Source organism: Malus domestica, chromosome 06 (genome assembly GCF_042453785.1).
Source record: "Malus domestica chromosome 06, GDT2T_hap1".
NCBI lineage: Eukaryota > Viridiplantae > Streptophyta > Magnoliopsida > Rosales > Rosaceae > Malus > Malus domestica.
In genome coordinates this window covers 29,260,945-29,282,492 of record NC_091666.1, presented here as the reverse complement: position 1 = coordinate 29,282,492, position 21,548 = coordinate 29,260,945, and the positions used below count along the sequence as shown (strand labels likewise).

Sequence of the window (21,548 nt, the reverse complement as noted above, 5' to 3'; positions counted from 1 at the left end):
AATTACAATCAGTACCTCCCAAATGCACCTCCCCAAGTCACCTGCTTAGAGCAAAAACATTTTTTACCCAAAACTACAGCACAACAATGTCAGGATTAAAAAACCAACATCACATTTCAACACCCATAGACTTCAATCGAACCAATTGTTCATGGACTTTAGGTAGGAAATTACATTCAAAATCCTATATTGTTTGACAATTGCATGAATAACATACAAACTATTAAAGTAAAACAAAAAAAACATGAAAACGTTTTAGGATGTGCATGATAAAGAAAAGGTTTCTCTCTTGCAGAATACATAAAAATATATCTTGACAACTACAACAAAAAAAACAACTAATGCAAGACATCGTTAGGGGCGCATAGCGCCCGTGATTAAAAAAGAAAGTGCAGTGTGGATGTCAGTATGTAAACTTTCTTTTCAAAAGAAACAGTGACATATAGACTTTATGGGTATTGTAAATAGTGTACATATTGTGATGTAGGCTTTATATTTTAACATTTAGGTTGTTTTGTATTTTGCTACAAGTACTTAATGTTTTCATCTACTCTTTTTTTATTTACATGTACTTACTATTGTTCGTAGGCATCTATGTAGACTTTTTCGTCTTTGTAGAATGTCACAAAATTTGTATTTAATTTAGGTTCATTATGTTTATTAATTTTTTAGATAAAATTTTCCATGGAGCGTGCTCAAAGTCGTGCAAGACAATGACGTCAATCATTGAGTCCAGAAGAACATCAAAGCTATCTAGCTCGACGACGTCTAATAGCACAAGAAAAAAGACAACAAATTCCAACTCTAAATGATGATCACACTATGACACCCCCCCCCAGTAACATACAACAACAAATTCCTGGTATTTATTTCATATTCTTTTTTCTTTAACTCATACTACTACAATTTTTTTCTTTCTAATTTCTAATTTTTTTTAATTATGCAACAAGTAGGTCCCAGCAATATACAAGAACGAGTTCAGTTGGCTAACTATGATGTTCAGGTCGACCCCAGTAATATACAACAACAAATTCCTGGTATTTATTTCAATTTCTTTATTTGTATTTGTTTCACACTTAAAAAATTAGGTAATTTTTAGAACACTATTTCGTGAATTGAAATCTCATTTTATTATTTTGTTCGATACTCATATTGATCTCAATGATGTAGTTATTTTGTTCTAAAACTTGCTGCAAATCCCAAACTTGCTGCAATTTTCACAGTGGGCTGCAGAAATCCGCAGAGACGAGCTGCAGAAATTCGTACGAGATCGAAAGTTGTATATCTGTGAAGATGAGGGAATTTTTGCAGAGACGATCTGCAGCTCGTCTGTGAAGATCTATGAAGTTGTAGAAATTCGCAGAGACGATTTGTGAAGATGAGGGAATTTTTAACTGTGAAGATGAGGGAAGAGAGTAGAGTGCGAAGAGAACCATGGGATGTGATTAAAACGGGTGATGTGATGAAAACCACCCAAGGTAGTTTTAATTATGAAAGGCCTAATCGGATAAATGGTCCCCGTGGTCATAAGGTATTCGGATGATAGCCCCTTGTGGTAAAAAAATTCAGATTTAAACCCCTGTGGTCACAGTCTGTTAGGATTTAAAGCCATGTGGTCTAAGTCTGTTAGGATTTATGCCATTCTGTCATTCCTCCATTAGGTTTAGGTTGACAAAATTGGATAAATGGTCCCCGTGGTCATAAGGTATTCGGAAGATAGTCCCTGTGGTAAAAAAAATTCGGATTTAAACCCCTGTGGTCTAAGTTTGTTAGGATTTATGCCTGAAACTAGATGTTCTGTCATTTCTCCGCTAAGCTTACAAGTGGAGCAGAGTTTCTTTGAGGAGACGTGACAGAACGAGTTGGAACTAATAAATCACATAATTCATTAAAATTCAAGATCTAATAAATCAAATAATTCAAAATGCCTTTATAAAATTAACGAGTTTTTGACTCCCGAATATCCAACCGATTAATTAATTCTTTACTAGCCTCTTGCCACACGCATATGGGTGTGGCAATTGACATTTTTATATATCTTTTATTTAAATAATTAATTTACATATTTTTTAAAAAATCATTTAAAAAAATGAATTAAAAACGTGAAACCACCCACTAATGTTGGAGGTTTTGTTTTTTTGTTTTTTTTCTTCTATAATTTTAAATATTAAATTCATTCAAAATAAAAATATGGTTAAATACTTTAGCTTCTTTTGCTTCAATTGTAATTTATGAAATTCTTAAAGGACAATTTATGGAATTTTGAATGTTTCACCATTTTAGGGTGCTCACTTTATATATATAGATATATATCTTTTATTTAAATAATTAATTTACATATTTTTTTAAAAATTATTTAAAAAAAAAAGAAGAAATGAATTAAAAATTATTTAAATCCGAATTTTTTCTACCACATGGGCTATCTTCCAAATTCCTTATGACCACAGGGACCATTTATCTGATTTGGCCAACCTAAACCTAATGGAGGAATGACAGAAGGGCATAAATCCTAACAAACTTAGACCACAGGGGTTTAAATCCTGACAGACTGTGACCACATGGGTTTAAATCCGAATTTTTTTACCATAGGGGCTATCATCCGAATACCTTATGACCACGGGGACCATTTATCCGATTAGGCCATTATGAAATTGAAAACCATGGGATGGTTTAGTGAGGTAACCCAAGGTGGTTTTGATTATAAAATTGAAAACCATGAGATGCTTTTAAAAGTGGACGGGTGATGTTAAAGTTAAAGAGGTGAGGGGATGGTTGATGGTTTTAACTTTTTAATAATGAAAACCACCCACATTTTTATATTTTTAAAAGTTTGGTATATATATTATATATATATATGTTATATAAATTATAAATTATTTAGATAATATTAGGTTTTTTTTCATAGGCAAGCATATTATATATATACATAAAACATTCACATATGTATATTCTTCTATAAGAAATAACATATTAGTTAAGAATTATTTACATTTGATATAGTAAATTTAATTAATTCATAAAATATATAAGAAATTTCTTATATCCATCCCATGTGTGTGTTATCCGAGAGAAGAAAAAAAAAATAAAATCCAAACCTGCTTTCAAAATATCCAGCCCATGTGTCAGTCTGTGTGTGTTATCCGAGAGAAGAAAAAAAAAATCCAAACCTGCTTTCAAAATATCCAGCCCACGTGTCAGTGATCGTGAGGTTTGGTCTTCAATATATTCACCCTACTTTTTGAAGCTACTGGAAATGTCTTCAAATGATTTTGCTTATGGACAACATCAACCAATCTCGGATCCATATGGGTGGCATGTTAACAATTACATGCAAAACTGTTTTGGGGATTTATCATTTGATGACTACTCTTCACAATACACTTACTCTACACATAGAGATGATGAAGATAGTCAAAATTTTGAACCTCATAGGAACTCTATGTGGTACTAAGTCACTCATGTATCTTATCATGCAATGTATAAAGTGTAAAATATTGTACTAATTTATTATATATAAATGATTATGGTGTGTTTAAACTTCTTTCATTAATTACTACATATTTTCTACACTCACAATGTTTGCCAGCTCGTTATATAATCAACTTAAATCAGTTAAATCCATCATGCAATGCATTTCCTTCCAATTTTTTTGTGATAAACTAATAGATAATTGACTAAATAAACATTATGCAAAGTTGCAATAAAAATTTCCAAGTTTTTCTTACAATTTCTGTGGTTTTTATTCAATTTTTATCGATATCGATAATATTCCGATATTTCCATCGAAATTTTCATGTTTTTGGACTACTGATATTTCCGATATCATCGATATTTAATACCTTGCCTGTAAGTGAGGCTTCAATAAAAAACAGTGAAATTGAGATCTATGAAATTGCATTACTGCTCAATATTTTTTTGTGTGATAAAAGACTAAATTATCTTTTCGCCATCTTTTAATTGACAAAGATAGTTTTATTAATAAGTAGTTTAGATATAGTTTAATGACTTTTCCCTCTAATATGGTTTATTTTTTCCGGACATTAAAACCCTAATAAAGTCCAACTTTTCCTACAACTCAATTTACTTAGCTCTTGCACCTTATAGTGTTTGATGAACTCACATAAGGAACTCTTAGTGCCTGCAATTTTCTATACTAAATTGAACAAGTCTACTGGCAGGAACTTCTGTGGCTGCCAAAATTTCCACAAGCACAAACGAAAGATCACCATCACACATGGCTCCATTTCTAACTTTTAGCCATATTGTATTTTTTATACGACATTTTCTGGTGGCTGTACCACGCACTAATTAACAAATTAACTCTTATTAGCTGCCAGCTGGTGTGAGATAGTAGGCCGGATACGTTTCGTATGGATGTGGCCAAATAATATTTGTGTATTGAAGACCGGCACTATATTATTCCCTTGTTTTTTAACTTAATCTGTATATATAAAGGGAGTAGGAAAAAAAGGCGAAGCTTTCATAATACTCAAATTGTCATTCTTAAGTGTTCTTTATCACAGTGGTGGAAATATATTGATCCCTTGCATGATGGTATGGGTCGAATCCCGCCGGCGACTAATCTAACATCTAATTTAACAAATATATCGTTTGACTAAAAAAAAAAATTTGTCCCTCTTTCATTAGAATTTCATCTATATATAGAGGGAGAAGACACAATAGGTGAAGCTTTCATAGTACTCAAATTTTCCCTCTCCCGTTAAAATTTCAACAAAAAAAAGATTATAAATACGTGTGACAAGAGACTAGTATATACTAATTCAGAGATGGCCGCACCTACTTCCACCCCATCAATGTGTTGTCCTCGTGACCTATATATGAATATGATTAGCACGACCAAATATCGTACAAGGAAAATCAAACATTTGACATTGAGATCATAGTTAGTGAGCAACCACTAGCTATGTTGCACCTGTTTCTAATTGTCCTTCCCTTCCTGATTTTCACAATCTTCATCATCAAACGGCTTTGGAGCACTACAATTTCACTGAAACACTTGCCTCCTTCACCGCCAAGGCTCCCAATACTCGGAAACCTCCACCAACTAGGCACGTACCCTCACCGATCCCTACAACGATTAGCTCAGCGCTATGGCGAGCTCATGGTGCTTCATTTTGGCGCGAGACCAGTTCTCATCATTTCATCTGCCGACGCTGCTCGTGAGATCTTGAAAACGAATGATAGCATTTTTGCCAACAGACCAAGATCAACAATTGCCGATAGACTTCTCTACGGATCTAAGAGTGTGTCCTCAGCTCCTTACGGTGAGTATTGGAGGCAAATGAGAAGCATCTGCGTGCTGCAGCTTTTAACGAGCAAAAGGGTTCAGTCTTTTCGAGCAGTACGAGAAGAAGAACTAGCCTTGCTGACTAAGAATGTGAAACAGTCTTCTATGTCGTCTTTGCCTGTGAATTTAAGTGAATTGTTTATTTCACTTACTAATGATGTGATCTGTCGGGTGGCTTTGGGGAAAAAGTATAGTGGAGGTGAAGCTGCAAGGAAGTTCAAGAAATTGCTTGAGGAGTTTATGATCTTGTTGGGTGGTTTTTATGTAGGGGATTTTATTCCACTACTCGGTTGGGTTAGTCGCGTTAACGGGTTAGACACAAGAGTGGAGAAGGTTGCTAGAGAGTTTGATGAGTTTCTGGATTCTGTAGTTGAGGAGCATATGTGTAGTCTTGACACAAAAGGCGAAAACTGCGGTAATAATTCGAGTGTTGAAGGTGAAGATAAGAAGGATCTTGTGGATGTCCTGCTCGAAATTCAAAAGCAAAACACGGCTGGCTTTTCAATTGATAGAGATAGCATCAAAGGTATCATCTTGGTAAGTCTCTTCTCTGTCTCCACAACTCCTAGCTAGCAAGAAACCTCCGTAACTTCAATTGTTTAAGAACTTGTATCATAACTTTATATTCTTTTTTTTTCTCCTTCTGCACTTATCACCTTGTTTTTGTTCCTTGATTCTCCGTTGTTGTAATAAAAAGGCTAGAAAAAAGGGGAGAGTGCACGGGAACAAAAGGGCAGTGCGAAAATCTCTTCCTGTGTAAAATCTACCTCTCCATCCATTGCAAATTGATTTTGGGTGAACTAAGATATTTTTCTTGTTTCTTGCAGGATATTTTTGGTGGCGGAACTGATACTAGCTACACGGTTCTAGAGTGGGCAATGACCGAACTCTTAAGGCATCCAAGAGTGTTGGAGAAACTGCAAAATGAGCTGATGGGAATTGCTACTGGAAAACCAGACATAACAGAAAGTGATTTAGATAAAACTCCCTACTTAAAAGCCGTGATCAAAGAGACACTTCGGTTGTATCCTCCAATACCGTTACTAGTTCCTCGTGAATCTACTCAAGCAACTAAAATAAGGGGCTACGACGTAGCAGCAAGAACAATGGTCATAATCAATGCTTGGACAATTGGAAGAGACCCCTCATTGTGGGATGAACCAGAGGAGTTTAAACCAGATAGGTTTCTGAATTCTTCAGTGGATTTCAAGGGGAATGACTTCGAATTAATCCCATTTGGAGCTGGAAGAAGGGGTTGCCCTGGATCCTTGTTTGCCATGGCCACCAATGAGATTGTGTTAGCAAATCTTGTGCACAAATTTGACTGGACATTGCCCGACGGAGCAAGAGCAAAAGATTTAAGCATGGAAGAATGCACCGGTCTTGTCATCCATCGGAAAGCTCCCCTTGTAGTTATGGCAATACCAAGGTTCTAGTAGAACTTTTGTTTTCCCATTTTGTGTTCCTGTGAAGATTTACATGGTTAAAGTGTTACACTCATCTTTAATTTAAATTGTATTTTCATTAAGTTTGAGTTTATCTTATTTTTAAAAATGTTTTTGGATCTTAATAAGTGTGCCAAGGGCCCATTTTTGTTTGTTGTCCCCGGGTCCAAGCCTTCCATCTTTCTCTCTCGGTCTCACTCTTTCTCTCCTTCTCTCTTTCCTTCTTTCTTCTCTCAACTCTCTCTGCACTCTCTCCTTCCTTCTGCCCGAGCTCCACACACACACACAAACACATGTACACCCAGACAGCAACCACTCACCACCATCTGGACCTTGTTACCACGAAGCTCAGACTGATGACCCTGAAGCTTGATAGTGGCGGAGCCACTGTTCATTGTCTCCCCGACTTGCTTCGTTGTAGGTGAGCTTCCAAGACCTTTTAAACTTTCCCCTTTGGTTCCCATGTTTCGTTTCTAACCACATTGATGTGTTCTGGACGTCAAATTACGAAGAAACACCTAGGAGGAGCTAAACCCAGATTCCAGCGATAAACCTTGGTCGTTTGGCCATATTTCAGGCCATTTTCCGGTCAACTCCGGCTACCACTCGGTCCCCACTTGGTATGATTCTTTTCTCCACATTTCTAGCTACATTATGGCTTTTGAATAACTCAATTTGGTTAAGTAACGAAGAAGTTACGAAGCTTTGAAAATTCCCAAAACCTTCAGCCAAAACCCAGTTTTCCGACGAGCACCGCCCCTTTCGAGGCATTTCCGGCCAAACCACAGCGATTTGGCCGGCGTGCAGGGTATCAATCTCTTCATCTCGTCGAGTACTACAACTTTCATATTTGGATCACTTGATTTGAATAAGTAACGAAGAAGTTATGAGCCGTGAAAAATCAACCACCAAACTGGCCGAAGGGTGGCCTGAAAACCACCCTCAACCCAGGCCTTTGGGCAGGGTTACCCAACCATTTTACCCAGGCCCTTTGGGCCGTGCCAAACCCAGGGCTTAGGCCCGTTTAAACCCAAACCCCTTTATTTTAAATTGTTTTTATTGTATTTATTTAAACCAAGGCCTTTGAGCCTTATGTAAAACCCTAAGGGTGTGTTTGTTTGCCATCGTTAGAGTTCACTGGACTGGATTACTTTGCTAAGATTGGTAATCCCGTGTTTGATGCAAGTTGGACTAAACTTAAATGAGACTAAGTCGGACTCGTTCTGACTAAGTGCTTCGCTAGGTGGTCCTAGTGAGACCCCCCAAATAGCATGGGATTCCTAATCCTGTCTCCAGCATCATTTGCACGGCTTTGTCGTCTGCAGCTCCGACTCCCTTACCCATGCCCAAATCTCAAACCCACTGCCTAAATCTCAAAATCAATACCTAAAATTCAAAACAAAAAAATGCAAAACCCCCAGATTTAAGCACTTGCAGACAAATCCCCCACACAAATTCAAAATAAAAAGGCAAAATCACCAGAAAATTTTGAGATTTTCCTAGAAAGTCAGTGAAGGTACTGGGTGGAGAGCTCCGATAAATCCTCTGCGCGGATCTCTGCATAAGTAAAAGAGGGGGAGAGTGGATGAGGAAAAGTGGGAGAGGGGAGGGAGAGAGTGGGTAGAGGAAAATAGAAAGAGGTATATGGAGAGGAAGAGAATTCTAAAAAATGGTGAAACAAGATACAGAGAGGAGAGGGAGAGACTGGCGGAGGAAAAGAGGAGGAATGGGTTAAGATGAAAAAACATGAAAAGATATTGGCAGACAGAAATGATTCTAGAAACAAAAAAAATGATAAATTAATAATATATTATTAATAAATATAAATTAAATAATATAGTATTTGAATCTTTTAGTTATCTTCTTCTTAATCCGACACTGCACCAAACGCTTCACTAAGTTAGTACAGTTTAGTCTAGTCTAAGCCAGTCCGACTTAGTCCCTACAGCTAGTCCAGTCCGAGACAATCCGGTGCAACAAACGCATCCTAAACCCCTAAGTCCAATCCTAGATCCTAAAGCTCTAAAGCCTAAACCCTTTAACCTTATCAACCCTAAACTCTAGCCGGCTCAAATCATTTTGTGGAATATTTCGTTAGGGAATATTCCATCAAAGAATATTCCGTCAGGGAATATTCTATTGGCTTTTACGAAATTTAACAGGGATACTTCTTAGGGTAATTCGACTTTCTGAATTCGTTTCCGACATCTGTTTTCCCAAATTCATTTGCTATTATATAGTTTATTAATTGGACCATTTATGTGCTTAGGGGCAATATTTGTGACGTTTTCGTGGTTGCTAGTTTGCGTGGCTCTTTGGCGGCTAAGTATCTATGAGTGGATCCCTTCTAAAAATACATGTTTTGATAGTAGAAATGCATATATGAAAAGTATGATTTGATGATTATGTTCTATGAAACGTTTTGAGATAACATGCTTATTGAGGCTAATTTGAATTATTACTATTTTTCCTATAACCCGTGTTCTTATAGAATATCTGATGGATGACAATATGATATTTAGAACATGTTTCAAACACTTCTTTATAGTATAGATGATGAATGATTTTATACTATGAAGTTGTTTTTCAATATATATATGTTCAATGGTTTTGTATTTACCTAGTGGTCATTTCCGTTACGGGATGTAGGGATAGATTCCAGTCCGTCTCGGGCGACGATTTGGTGTTGGCATAGGGCCTGGAGTGTGTTTCCTCTGGCTATTTAGTACAGGGACGGGGAGCCGGCATGAGGCCTGAAGTGTATTTTCCTCTGATTGTCTGCTCAGAGACGGGGAGTTGGCATAGGGCCTGGGGGTTATCGGACAATTCACTAGTGATTATTATATATAAAAGTTATGATTTGAGATATTGCACGGCATGCTAGGTTTCGGAAAACCTATGTTTATCATGATATATATGTGTTTTCATAAAACCTGGGGGTTAGTATGTTGATAACTGTTTTATTATATCTATATCAACTTGGTCCACTCATGTTTGTTTTGCGCCCCCTTCAGGATTTAGAATCGAGGCACACGATCCCGGCATCCAGGCACTTTCGCATCGGTATCTTCGAGTCCTCTCAATGTAGGATCCATCCTTTGTTTCATTCAATTTTATATTATTTCTTTCGATGTTCTAATTAGTCGTATGCTCTGAACACGTTCCTTAAATGCATATTCCTTATTCTTTTACAATTATAAGTTTTATCTATTCCTTGTTTTCCGCATTTGCACTCAATAAATGACTTTCGTCACCTCAGGTGTCGGCCAGCATGTGCCTATCTCGGAATTTTGGGGAATATCAGGATCGGGGCGTGTCATAAGGTATCTAAAATGTTTATATTCATTTGTAGGAATAATCTTGTACGAAATTAGATTGTCATCCTCATATAAAACGTTTGTCAATTGAACTTGGTGTTAGATTGGATTTTGTTTTTTCTTGCAACTCCATTGAGCTACTAAACTTCAAAATCAAAAGTTAAACGCTCTACTTTCCAAAAGCACTTCAAAAGTTTCTTGTCTTTCTCCACAAGAAAATTTAACTAGTCAACCATACACATCCTCTGAAGAAAAAAGAGAACAAGTTAAAAATCGTGTGTCCGTTTCACTGAGCAGAGAAGAAACCGAAGGCACCTCCGAGTATGGTGGGACTGGTAACTGGTAAGACCTTTATGCTGTCTAGAATCTCTTTAAGTTCACATGCTGAAAGATAAACAAAAGAAACGAACTCATTGAGTCCACAAACTCTTATGTGGCTCCAAATTGCTCTAATAATGTACTTGGTTGGTCCAGCTCAAAATATATCCAGTGATCCAAACCATTGAGTTTTTAGGTAATCATTCGTCAATCATTTTTTTACAATTTCACTCAAATCAGAAATTGTTTAGAGTACCTTTTTTTAGTACATCGATATTTTTACACTAAGGGGAGGTGAGTTCGGCTAAGCCACACAATGGGCAGCTTAATTTGGTATCGAATTCGCCATCTACGAGATTCAAACCTAAAACCTCTCACTTCCAAGTGAAGAGAAATACCACCAGACTGTAGTATTAAGTGGCTAGTTATTGTTGTGAATATTTCATTGTTTATTAACTACATTTTGTTTGTCTATTTGTCATCACTCATAAATCATGAAAAAATATTTAAAGTAGATCTAGATGAGTGATTAGTATAGAAACTCAGAGTTCTTGGAGAGAGTTTTCTTAGAGGTGAAGAAAAACTGTATTTTCTCATTAATTGATAAATGAATAATACAATCACATATATATAGCTTTTGGCTATTGACTGTCAACTAATTAAGACTAATTACAAATGTAACAAACTTATAACAACTAATAACAAACTATAGTCATGATGTGGCATCTTCATCTTTAATTAGTGCTGTATTTAAGTTACTCGCGAGGTAGTACATCAGCACTCTTTGATATATATGTAAGCTTGTGAAATCATGGATGATCTATACCTTATATAAACACACAAGCGCAGCAAACACACCCACACTATTGGCCATAAATTTTCTTCTCCCAAATAGGACTATGATGCTGGAGAATGAAACCTCCTCCTTTTTGCAACCTTTGGCCTTCACACTGCTGGCCATTTTCATCATCCTCATATACAGATGGTACTCCTCCACCACAACCACCAACAAAACCTCATCACCACCTTCTCCACCGAAGCTCCCTATCATCGGAAACTTTCACCAAATAGGCTTGGACCCTCATCGCTCACTGCACAAATTATCTCAACGCCATGGCCCTCTCATGCTTCTTCACTTCGGACGTGTCCCGGTCCTTGTTGTCTCTTCGGCTCAGGCAGCTCAGGAGATCATGAAAACCCATGACCACACATTTTCTGATCGACCCAAGTCCACCAACTTTGAGAAGCTTCTCTACAACTGTAAAGACGTTGCATCTGCTCCTTATGGTGAGCATTGGAGGAAGGTGAAAAGTATATGTGTCATACATCTTTTGAGCAACAAGAGGGTTCGCTCTTTTCGCTTTGTGAGAGAAGAGGAAACCAAATCCATGATCAGCGACATAATGAAATCATCACCATCAGTTTTGAATTTAAGCGAAATGTTTCTGAGGCTTACCAATGATGTTGTATCTAGAGTGGCTCTGGGGAGGAAGTACAGTGGTGAAGGTGGGATGAAGTTTGAGGGACTTTTGCGGGAGTTCTTTGAGTTATTGGGAACTACTAAAATTGGTGACTATATCCCATGGCTTTCTTGGTTGAGCCGTGTCAACGGTTTGGAAGCCAAGTTCGACAAGGTGGCTAAGAAGTTTGATGACTTTTTAGATAAAGTGGTCCAAGAGCACATGGATCAGAGTCCAAAGACTGGAGATGATGACCAAGCGGATTTTGTCGATGTTTTGCTTGCAATTCAGAAAGAAAACTTGCCTGGTTTTTCTATTGATACAGTTACTATAAAAGCTCTCATCTTGGTAATCATCTCTCTCTCTCCCTGTGTTTCTGTTAGAAAGTTATTTAACAGACTGATTAGTACATATATAAGATATTAAATAGCTGAAAAACAAAAACTTCAGTGATATATAAACCACATTATTATTGTATACTGTTATAAGTTAAGAAGTAAATCAAATCGGATAAGTTGTCGTGCTTCCCGCTGCTGTTTTTCCGTTAAAACTGACTACAATTCTCCCTCCATGTAATAATATGTATTTGTAATACTTTAATTAATAATATAAACTGTTGCAGGATATGTTTACTGCTGGCACTCATACAGCATCTACAGTCCTAGAGTGGGCAATGACTGAGCTTTTAAGGCATCCTAGGGTCATGAAAAAGTTGCAGAATGAAGTACGTGAAATAGTCCGAAAGGAAGAACTCATAACAGAGGATGATTCGATTGAAATGCACTACTTGAAGGCGGTGATAAAGGAGACTCTTCGCTTACATCCACCAGTTCCACTACTATTGCCCAGGATTGCGACCCAAGATGCGGAAATAGGTGGTTACAAAATTAAAGCCAAGACACACGTTATGGTCAATGCATGGCAAATTGGAAGAGATCCCAAACTATATGAAAAACCAGAGGAGTTCGAGCCAGAAAGGTTCTTGAATAGTGAGGTAGATTATAAAGGGAATGACTTTCAGTTAATTCCATTTGGTGCCGGTAGGAGGGTCTGTCCTGGAATTCAGTTTGGCATGACTCTTAATGAGATTGCCTTGGCAAATATCGTGCACAAGTTCGACTGGGAGTTGCCTGGTGGAGCAAGTGGGGAGGATTTAGATACGACTGAATCTACGGGTATAACAGTCCACAGAAAATATCCTCTCAGAGCTGTTGCTATTCCATATTTATGTTGAAAGATAGAGGGCATATTGTCTCGTACGTGTATTGGCCTTTGTATTTTATGTCCAAGGCTCTAAGCCTTCTATTGTCACCTATTATTTCGCTTTGACCGTCGCTATTGCCAATATATCATAAGTGTGAATTTTATGTGTTGGGTCGGGAATATTTTTTAAGGAAAACTAATGAAAAGGGTTTGAAAACTTTGAGTTTTAATGATAAGGATAAAATAAAGGGTAAAGTGAATAGTACCAGGATTGACTTTTTAGTGTAAAAATGTGGTTTTTCGTTAAAGTGAACAGTACCATGAGCTTTTCGTTAAAGTTTCCTATTTTTTAATTCATGGTATTTCCTGAAAGGAATGAGGATCTTTTCCGGATTCTCTTTGTGAGGATTTCATAATCTTCTAATCATATCCGTTTATTGTATATCGTGCGAATAAAAATCATTGTAAATCTTTTTATTTAAAATTAAATATAAACAGTACATAACGAAAATTGATCGTACGATATACGATAAATGAATGTGATTGAAATATCTCTGAAATCTTCACAAAGAGAATCCGGAAAAAATCCTCGTTCTCCCGGAAGGGTTTGTTATCGTTATTCGTGGGCCATGGCGGCGCGTTTTGTTGAAAAGTCTAAGAGAGAGAAGTTCAGAAGATTGTGGAAGATAGTCTAGGTAGGGACCGTAGGGTTAGGTTTTGAGTGCTTTCAATGGAAGTCTTATACAAGTTCAGAACATTGTTGGGTACCTGCAGTAACAGTAACGGTATACCTTTCCTAAATTTTTAGACACAGTCAAACTCAAAATCTAAACCACCGAAAGCTGTTGGTTGATTAGTATTTCTCTTTTCACGTTGAAAGAAGTTTTAAATTGGAATCTCACGGTCTCAGACCTCTTAGATTTAGGCTATAGGCAGCTTATATCATAAATGTACCTGTGTATTTTGTTTCAATATAGGCTATAGCCTATATCCGATATTGAAACAATTGAGCAAATCGTTTGTCTATCCCATAGGTGTACCATTGGAAAAAGACAGCTGCAGTATCACAGGGATTAATCTATAGTAAAGAAGGTACTTAATTTAGACAAAGGATAGGATATGATTTCATTTAGTGCATGATAAATACTAGGGAACTTTAATGAAAAGGGTTTAGATCAAGACTATTTTAATCAAAAACCATCTTATAGTTTTCTTTAATCAAAAGCACCTCAAAATTAATCATAAGGACAAGGGCCCCAAATTTCACACGGGCTGGATTACAGAGTCCAAAATGAACAAAGTTAAGTTTCCAAAATTAACCCAACGGAAGCCAGCCCTTGGTGAATTGAATGAAGGATTGTTTGGTGCATATCTTCTAGTAGATTCAGAGGTTGCCTTGTCATGGTTTCCTCTGCAACCAGTTCCACCAAAGGTGTCAACCAAAATACCAAATCAAAATTGCTCTCTCACCCGCCATTGTTGCAAGCTCGGTCTCTCCCTAGAGTCTTCCATTCGCGGTCGCCGCTATTTTCTACGATCTTCGATTTCAATCAAGATGGTGCTTCAGAACGATATCGATTTGCTCCATCCATCAGCTGAGCTTGAGAAGAGGAAGCACAAGATCAAGAGGCTTGTACAGACCCCCAACTCTTTCTTTATGGTATGGATATTAATCGATGGATGCTTACGCTTTTGGGTTTTGTATTTAGGTTGTTTAGTTTTGAATGTTTAAGTGGGATGATACTAGTTTTGAATGTTTTGAACTTGAATAGGATGTCAAGTGCCAGGGGTGCTTCAACATGTGAATTTTTATCCTTTTTTTGCTGTTTTCGTTTAAGTACTTATTAAATTATGTGCTAAATTAGAAAATAAGAGTATTTATTTGTTGTTTAAAAGTGAATGTAATCGAATATGTTTGTGCAGAACCACTGTGTTCAGTCACTCGCAAACAGTTGTGGTGTGTGGGAACTGCCAGACTGTGCTGTGCCAGCCTACTGGTGGTCGTGCCAGACTCACCGAGACCGAGGGTTCCTCTTTCAGGAGGAATGGGGATTGATTGTCCTGCCAATACCATTTTTGACTCATGTTAGTTTATGTGAAAGCAGGCATTTTGAAGGTTCATCTCGTGGAAGAAAAGAAATGGGTGCTGCTGTTGTTATTGTCCAGTTATCTAGGTTTGGGTTTCGATATTTAATTTTGTTAGGATCGCTCTGGACTTAGTATGACAATGCTGCATTTTGATTCTGTTTTAGTTGAGTTTGCTATTTGATTGTATGAGATGTCAATTACATCTTGAGATTATATATTAAAAAAACAAAAAAAAGAATACCAGATTAAAATATGTCTAACGTTTGAGCAACATGTTGTATGACCTTCATCTTAATCATATGAGCTAATTACATAACAACCCCCGAGGTTTGAACCCGCTGTCAAAAAACACAAACAATGTTTCATATTTTTTTTATTAGATGTGATTGCAAGTGAGGTTTGAGCTACTTGTTCAGTAGCAAAAGCAAAAAAAGCAGAAGAAAAGGTAATGATTAATCATATGTTAAGTAGCAAAAGTTAGAAGATTAGAAGAAAAGGCAATTGTAAATTATATTAAATTCAAAGAGTGCAGGGCATCAAATACCAAAGAGTCAAGATTCCGATATAAAGACTCAGCGGTGCTTATTAGCTATGTTAATGGAATGTTGTGTTTCAACTTGTAAGATGAGAAAATTTGTAGTATGTACTTTGATCTATCTTCATGGTCACAATCTTATATATGCCATGGCCTATAATATTGGGATTGATGATATCATCCATAGTATTGTAATTAAATTAGTGGTAGTGCATAGTATTTTGGTTCTGTTTCAGAAATAGTGTAGGTTATATTGCTGTAGTTCCATAAATAGTGTGGGTTATTTTAGTTCAGTTTAAGAAATAATGTGGGTTATTTTGCTGTAGTTCCAGAAATAGTGTAGGTTACTTTGGTCCAATTTCAGAAATAGTGTTGGTTATTTTGCTGTAGTTTCAAAAATAGTATAGGTTATTTTGGTTCAATTTCAGAAATAATATGGGTTATTTTGCTATAGTTCCAGAACTAGTGTAGGTTTTTTTGTCAAATTTTAGAAATAGTGTGGGTTATTTTGCTGTAATTTCAGAAATAGTGTAGGTTATTTTGCTGAAGTTTTAAAAATAGTGTGGGCTTTTGGTTCATTTTTAGAAATAGTATGGTTTATTTTGTTGTAGTTTCAGAAATAGTGTGAGTTATTTTGCTGTAATTCCAGAAATAATGTGGATTATTTTGCTGTAGTTCCAGAATAGTATTGGTTATTTTGGTTTAGTTTCAGAAATAGTGTGGGTTATTTTGGTTCAATTTCAAACATAGTGTGGGTTATTTTGTTGTAGTTGCAGAAATAATGTTGGTTATTTTGGTTTAGTACCAAAAATATGGTGGGTTATTTTGGTTCAGTTCAGAAATAGAAGTCAATATTCAATTTTGTAACCTATTCAAATTTGTTGAAACCAAGAAAGAAAAGAGTGCATGGCATATAGTGGAGGTTCGTGAGGTATTTTTGAGCATGGCAAACTGCTTTCCTCTGCGTCTCCTCTCTTTAGGTCTGCTTTTGGGTTTTTGTTTGAATGCATGTGATGTTGAAGTCCCTTCTGCCCTTCCATCCTATATGATATCTACTAATTAAGTTCAGAACCCAGTTAAGCGTCAACATATTCCCCATTCGCTTGCCATTGCCATATACTCTTTTACTTGCTGAACATTACTCATGTATAATTAAAATTGAATTGATTAAGTCTCGATTGATCTCAATTTTTAAGGGCAATTGAGCCAGGTTATGTCTTTTATTTTTGAGGTGATGGGGTTTGAGAGGAGCTTCAACTATTTATGGCGTGCATAAAAATTTGTGAATGAAATTAGAGAAACTAAAATGAGAAGGAAGAATTGCTCATCTACTAATTTATTAACTACTAAATGAAATCAAAGGAATTGAATTGAAAAAGATTTAGACTGAGGAAGATTTAAAATCAAACTCGTGTTGAAATGCTTATCAAAATATTTATAGAATCAAAGTAAGATTAATATAAATTTCTTATAAGCTATTTATAAAGAGTCAGTTTGAGATTGTTGCGAGTTTAAAAGTTGCTACCACTATTTTTTAGAACTAAACACCGATACTATCACTAGTAGAACTGAACATTAATTATTTCTTAAAACTGAGCACTAACTAATTCTTAAAACTGAAAACTAGTACTACACTATTTCTAGAACTGAACATGGGTACTATCACTATTTCTTAAACTGAACATTGGTACTATCACTATTTCTTAAACTGAACACTGATACTATTACTATTTCTTAAACTGAACACTGACTATTTATGAAACTAAACACGAGTACTACACTATTTCTAGAAGTGAACATGGATACTATCACTATTTCTTAAATTGAACACTTGTACTACTACTATTTCTTAAACTGAACACTGACTATTTAAGAAACTAAACACGAGTACTACACTATTTATGAAACTGAACATTAGTACTACACTATTTTTGAAACTCAATTCCCGTACTATCACTATTTCTTAAACTGAATATTAACTATTTCTTAAACTAAACAGGGGTGCTACACTATTTTTGAAACTCAACACTGGTACTATCACTATTTATTAAACTGAACACTGACTATTTCTAGAACTAAATAAGGATACTATCACTATTTCTTAAATTGAATATTAACCATTTCTATAACAGTTTGGGTTCGTGATGAGAGGATACAGAGGTTATGAAGATACAAAAAGCTAAGGTTTCCCGTGGGGAGCTTGAAAAATTAAAAAAGAATGGTATGAAAAATAAAAAGAACGGTTATTTAACCAAAAGATCAAAAATAGATCCCACTGATTGTATATGGGCTTATTAATTTCACATATCCTTCCTTCACACACATGAATTAAAATATATAGCGGAAGCCATCAGAGAGCTTAAACAATTGAATATATTGTAATCCATTCTCCACATATGACCTGCTATTGATTTGCTACCAATCTTTTTTCATTAAGTTCATATGCTGTCCCAAGGCAACAATCATATGCTACAGACTACGGTACCTTGTCAGGGATGATCACCGCACTACGAACAATTATATATCAACAATCCGCGCGCACATCTATTGATGAACAGGAGGTTTGTATGAAAATGCAGAGCAAACCCGGGATGAAGAACAACATCTCCAGCTCTCTGGAGTAGAAAGACTCGAATAGATATTATTTAACCAAAAGATCATAAATACATCCCGCCGATTGGGGAAAAGAGCGTGAAAAATATCTTCAAAACATACAAAAAGCAGAAAGAATTCAAAAGAAAAAGATCATAACTGAATGATTTATCATGGGGAACTCGAAGGGATAAAATTGTTCGAAGTGCGGTTGGAGTCGGCCGGCCGTTTGTGAGGGTTGGGTTTTATGCGGTTTTGGCAGTGCATTGATCTGGATTTTTGTTGCTTTGCTTGCGGGTAGTAGTTTGGTCTGTTTCACGAAAAAACTAACGGAAGGTCAAGGGTAAAATTGGAAACACATTAGGTTATTTCAGTTGGGCCATGTTGATTGGACTGATTAAGTGTTGGGCTTTGTCCTAACCATTAAATAAACTTATTAGATGGTTTTTGGTTAAAATCCAAAGTTTTGGAGCCCTTATCATTAATTTTCCTTAAATACTAAGGAGAGACTCTTGTAAAATGGAACTCTCTAATACTTCACAGTTTAATATTAATTTATATACCAACATTATAAATCGTTGTTCTAAAAACATAAGGCGACAAAGAGTTCTATTTTTGAAAGTCTTTTTAGCATTTATGCAAAATTAAGTCAAAGAAAGATAAGTTAAACAACGAAAAATAAAAGAAATTTTTAAATCACATTATTGCTAGATCAGTGTGAGACTTAGTCAAACCCCCACTTCCTTAGTGTAGATAATATTGTTTGCTAAAAAAAAATGTACTTAAACGGTATTTGTACGTTTAAAATCAAAGAAACCACATATATACAAACATACTAATATTATAGTTTTTTTTTTATTTTTTTATTTTTAAAATTAAACGTACCTGAAGCTCACTGGTATATTTGAAACCAAATGCATGTCTTGATATACAAAAAAGGTACCCATCTAGTCAGTTATAAATATACAAATCGAAGGTCATTTATAAAAAAAACTCATATAACCAACATACAGTTACACGTACTCAAAGTTTGTACAAAAAGAAGGGGTGTGCTATCCACACATCTTATTTTACTTCTCACACACCTCTTAATAATTTTTATTCGTTGATCCTCTTTAATCATTCGATCTGACAGCCGAAAATTAAAAAAGTGTGTGAGAAGTAAAATGAGGTGTGTGTATATCACACCCCAAAAAGAAAGATACTTATACTATTAATGGCCCTTTTTTGCTTAAAAAAAATAGAGGAGAAATTCAATAGCTACATCGATCATAACCAACAAAAGTGCGAATAAAATAGATGTTAGCATCATGTCCTGTTAAGATTGCCAAAATGCAGAATCGTAGAGAGAGAAAGATGGTGAGAGAGAGATTTGTAGCTGAAAACACTATCTTGATTAATGCATAATGGTTGACAATGATCACCTATATAGGTGCTGCCACTACAAGACTTGCAGAGCAAGTAACACTAACCTCCTCCTTATACCAACTAACTATATATCTAACCAATCCTATCAAGCCAACTAGATTCCAACCAACTAACTACATATATAACAACCTATTTAATCTCTTGACAAGTGGCATTGTTCTGACCATTGATAACCTCCTCACTTGGATCACAGTTTTGCATTTCTTCCTTCTTACATCCCCCCTCAATCGGATGCTCGAGGGAACTGAGCATGAGATTGCTACAATGCTGCTGAAACAATGGTGCATATAAGCCCTTTGTAAGAATATCTACTAATTGTTTTGTAAGAATATCTGCTAATTGGTCTACATAAGAGACATGTTGAACTTGAAGATCTCCTCAAGTGACTATCTCACGTACAAAGTGATAGTCTATTTCAATATGTTTGGGCTTAGCATGGAACATATGATTTGTGGAGAGTGCAATGGCTGACACATTATCATAGTATATCATTGGAGATGAATATAAGGGAATATGCATATCACAGAAGAATTGTCGAATCTAGGCAAGTTCAACAGCAATGATTGCTGGAGCCCGATACTCAGCTTATGTGGAAGATCGAGAAAATGTATGTTGTTTCTTAGATGCCCGAGAAATAGGAATTGAACCAAGAAACACAACAAATCCTTAAGTTGATCTCCTATCATTTGGATCACCAGTCCAATATGCATCACTATAAGACTGCAGATGCATTGGTCCTGGTTTAAAATTAATACCATAGGTACATGTACCTTTGAGATATCGAATGAAATTATTCTTTTAACTGCAATCATATGAGAAACCATGGGATTGTGCATGAACTGACAAGCTCGATTGACTAAAAAGGCTATGTCAGGTCTTGTAAAAGTGAGGTACTGAAGTGCCCCAACAACACTCCTATATTGTTCAGGACTGTGATAAAGCTTCCCATCATCTTTGAGTAGCCTGTGATAAGGTAAACATGGTGTAGCACACGGTTTAGAATCCTGCAAATCCACTTTATCAATCAACTCATTAATATATTTTGTGTGTGACACAAACAATCCTTATAAGGTATAACTAATCTGCAATCCTAGAAAATAGTGTAATATACCCAAATCTTTCATTTCAAATTCTGCAGTGAGAGCTATGATAACTTAGTTGATCAATTGAGAACTGTTGCCCGTGAGGATTACATCATCAACATACAAAAGCAATAGAATAGTCCCCTTTGAAGATTATTGCACAAATAAAGAAGGATTAGCTTGTGAAGCTTGAAACCCCTAACTTGGTAAGAAACTTGTGGATCTCTCATTCCAGGCTTTGGGAGCTTGTTTTAGACCATATAATGATTTATGAAGCTTGTAAACATAGTTTGATAGGTGTGTTGCACTCTTAAACCCCGGAGGTTGTGCCATATAGACCTCTTCTTGAAGTTTGTCATGGAAAAAGACATTTTTGACATCTAACTGCCTAAGAGACCACTTGAATTGAGCAACTAATGCAAAGACCAACCTTATAATTGTAGGTTTTACCATAGGACTGAATGTTTCCAAGTAACCGACACCCTCTTCTTGGCTATAACCTTATGCCACAAGTCTTGCCTTATACCTTGCCATAGACCCATCTGCATTTTTCTTTATTTTATATATCCATTTGCATCCAACCAAGTTCTTATCAGGTGGTAATGTGACAAGACCATGTCTTCTGAGAATGAAGAGCAACTATTTCATCTTTCATTGCAACCTGCCATTCTGAAACTTTTGATGCATCTTTGAATGTTTTAGGTTTTGAAGTGATAGTTGCAGAGAAAGATTTCTTATTGAACACCCCATTCTTAAATCTTGTTTGCATGGG

The 21,548-nt window shown here is 36.1% G+C and overlaps 3 protein-coding genes across 4 annotated transcripts; all 3 read left to right on the top strand.

Moving 5' to 3' along the window:
• Positions 1-4,698: 4,698 nt before the first annotated feature.
• On the top strand, positions 4,699-10,182 carry LOC103411574 (cytochrome P450 736A117-like). 2 transcript variants are annotated; one of them, XR_011582397.1, is made up of 3 exons: positions 4,790-5,845; positions 6,136-6,796; positions 10,077-10,182. XR_011582397.1 is itself a non-coding variant. In XM_008350202.4 (2 exons), the coding sequence occupies exons 1-2, from the start codon at positions 4,925-4,927 to the stop codon at positions 6,742-6,744; spliced, it is 1,530 nt and encodes a 509-aa protein (XP_008348424.3). In that variant the 5' UTR covers positions 4,699-4,924; the 3' UTR covers positions 6,745-6,836. The 2 variants fall into 2 exon arrangements, 1 of the variants encoding a protein (XP_008348424.3); XM_008350202.4 differs by lacking the exon at positions 10,077-10,182 and having other exon boundaries at positions 4,699-5,845; positions 6,136-6,836.
• LOC103437660 (cytochrome P450 736A117-like) lies at positions 10,182-13,215 on the top strand. The gene is made up of 2 exons (XM_070824109.1): positions 10,182-12,196; positions 12,471-13,215. The coding sequence occupies exons 1-2, from the start codon at positions 11,204-11,206 to the stop codon at positions 13,080-13,082; spliced, it is 1,605 nt and encodes a 534-aa protein (XP_070680210.1). The 5' UTR covers positions 10,182-11,203; the 3' UTR covers positions 13,083-13,215.
• Positions 13,216-14,282: 1,067 nt separating this feature from the next.
• LOC139196718 (uncharacterized) lies at positions 14,283-15,122 on the top strand. Its single transcript, XM_070823062.1, has 3 exons — positions 14,283-14,711; positions 14,824-14,852; positions 14,975-15,122. The coding sequence occupies exons 1-3, from the start codon at positions 14,343-14,345 to the stop codon at positions 15,105-15,107; spliced, it is 531 nt and encodes a 176-aa protein (XP_070679163.1). The 5' UTR covers positions 14,283-14,342; the 3' UTR covers positions 15,108-15,122.
• The last annotated feature ends 6,426 nt before the right edge of the window (positions 15,123-21,548 follow it).

What these genes read in the sequence shown, in the direction of transcription:
- LOC103411574 (XM_008350202.4), top strand. Translation starts at nt 4,925, where the DNA reads ATGTTGCACCTGTTTCTAATTGTCCTTCCCTTCCTGATTTTCACAATC. An exon ending in GCATCAAAGGTATCATCTTG is followed by an intron (nt 5,846 to 6,135) that starts GTAAGTCTCTTC and finishes TGTTTCTTGCAG; the next exon opens with GATATTTTTGGTGGCGGAAC.
- LOC103437660 (XM_070824109.1), top strand. Translation starts at nt 11,204, where the DNA reads ATGATCTATACCTTATATAAACACACAAGCGCAGCAAACACACCCACA. An exon ending in CTATAAAAGCTCTCATCTTG is followed by an intron (nt 12,197 to 12,470) that starts GTAATCATCTCT and finishes AAACTGTTGCAG; the next exon opens with GATATGTTTACTGCTGGCAC.
- LOC139196718 (XM_070823062.1), top strand. Translation starts at nt 14,343, where the DNA reads ATGAACAAAGTTAAGTTTCCAAAATTAACCCAACGGAAGCCAGCCCTT. An exon ending in CCCCCAACTCTTTCTTTATG is followed by an intron (nt 14,712 to 14,823) that starts GTATGGATATTA and finishes GAACTTGAATAG; the next exon opens with GATGTCAAGTGCCAGGGGTG. An exon ending in TGCCAGGGGTGCTTCAACAT is followed by an intron (nt 14,853 to 14,974) that starts GTGAATTTTTAT and finishes ATGTTTGTGCAG; the next exon opens with AACCACTGTGTTCAGTCACT.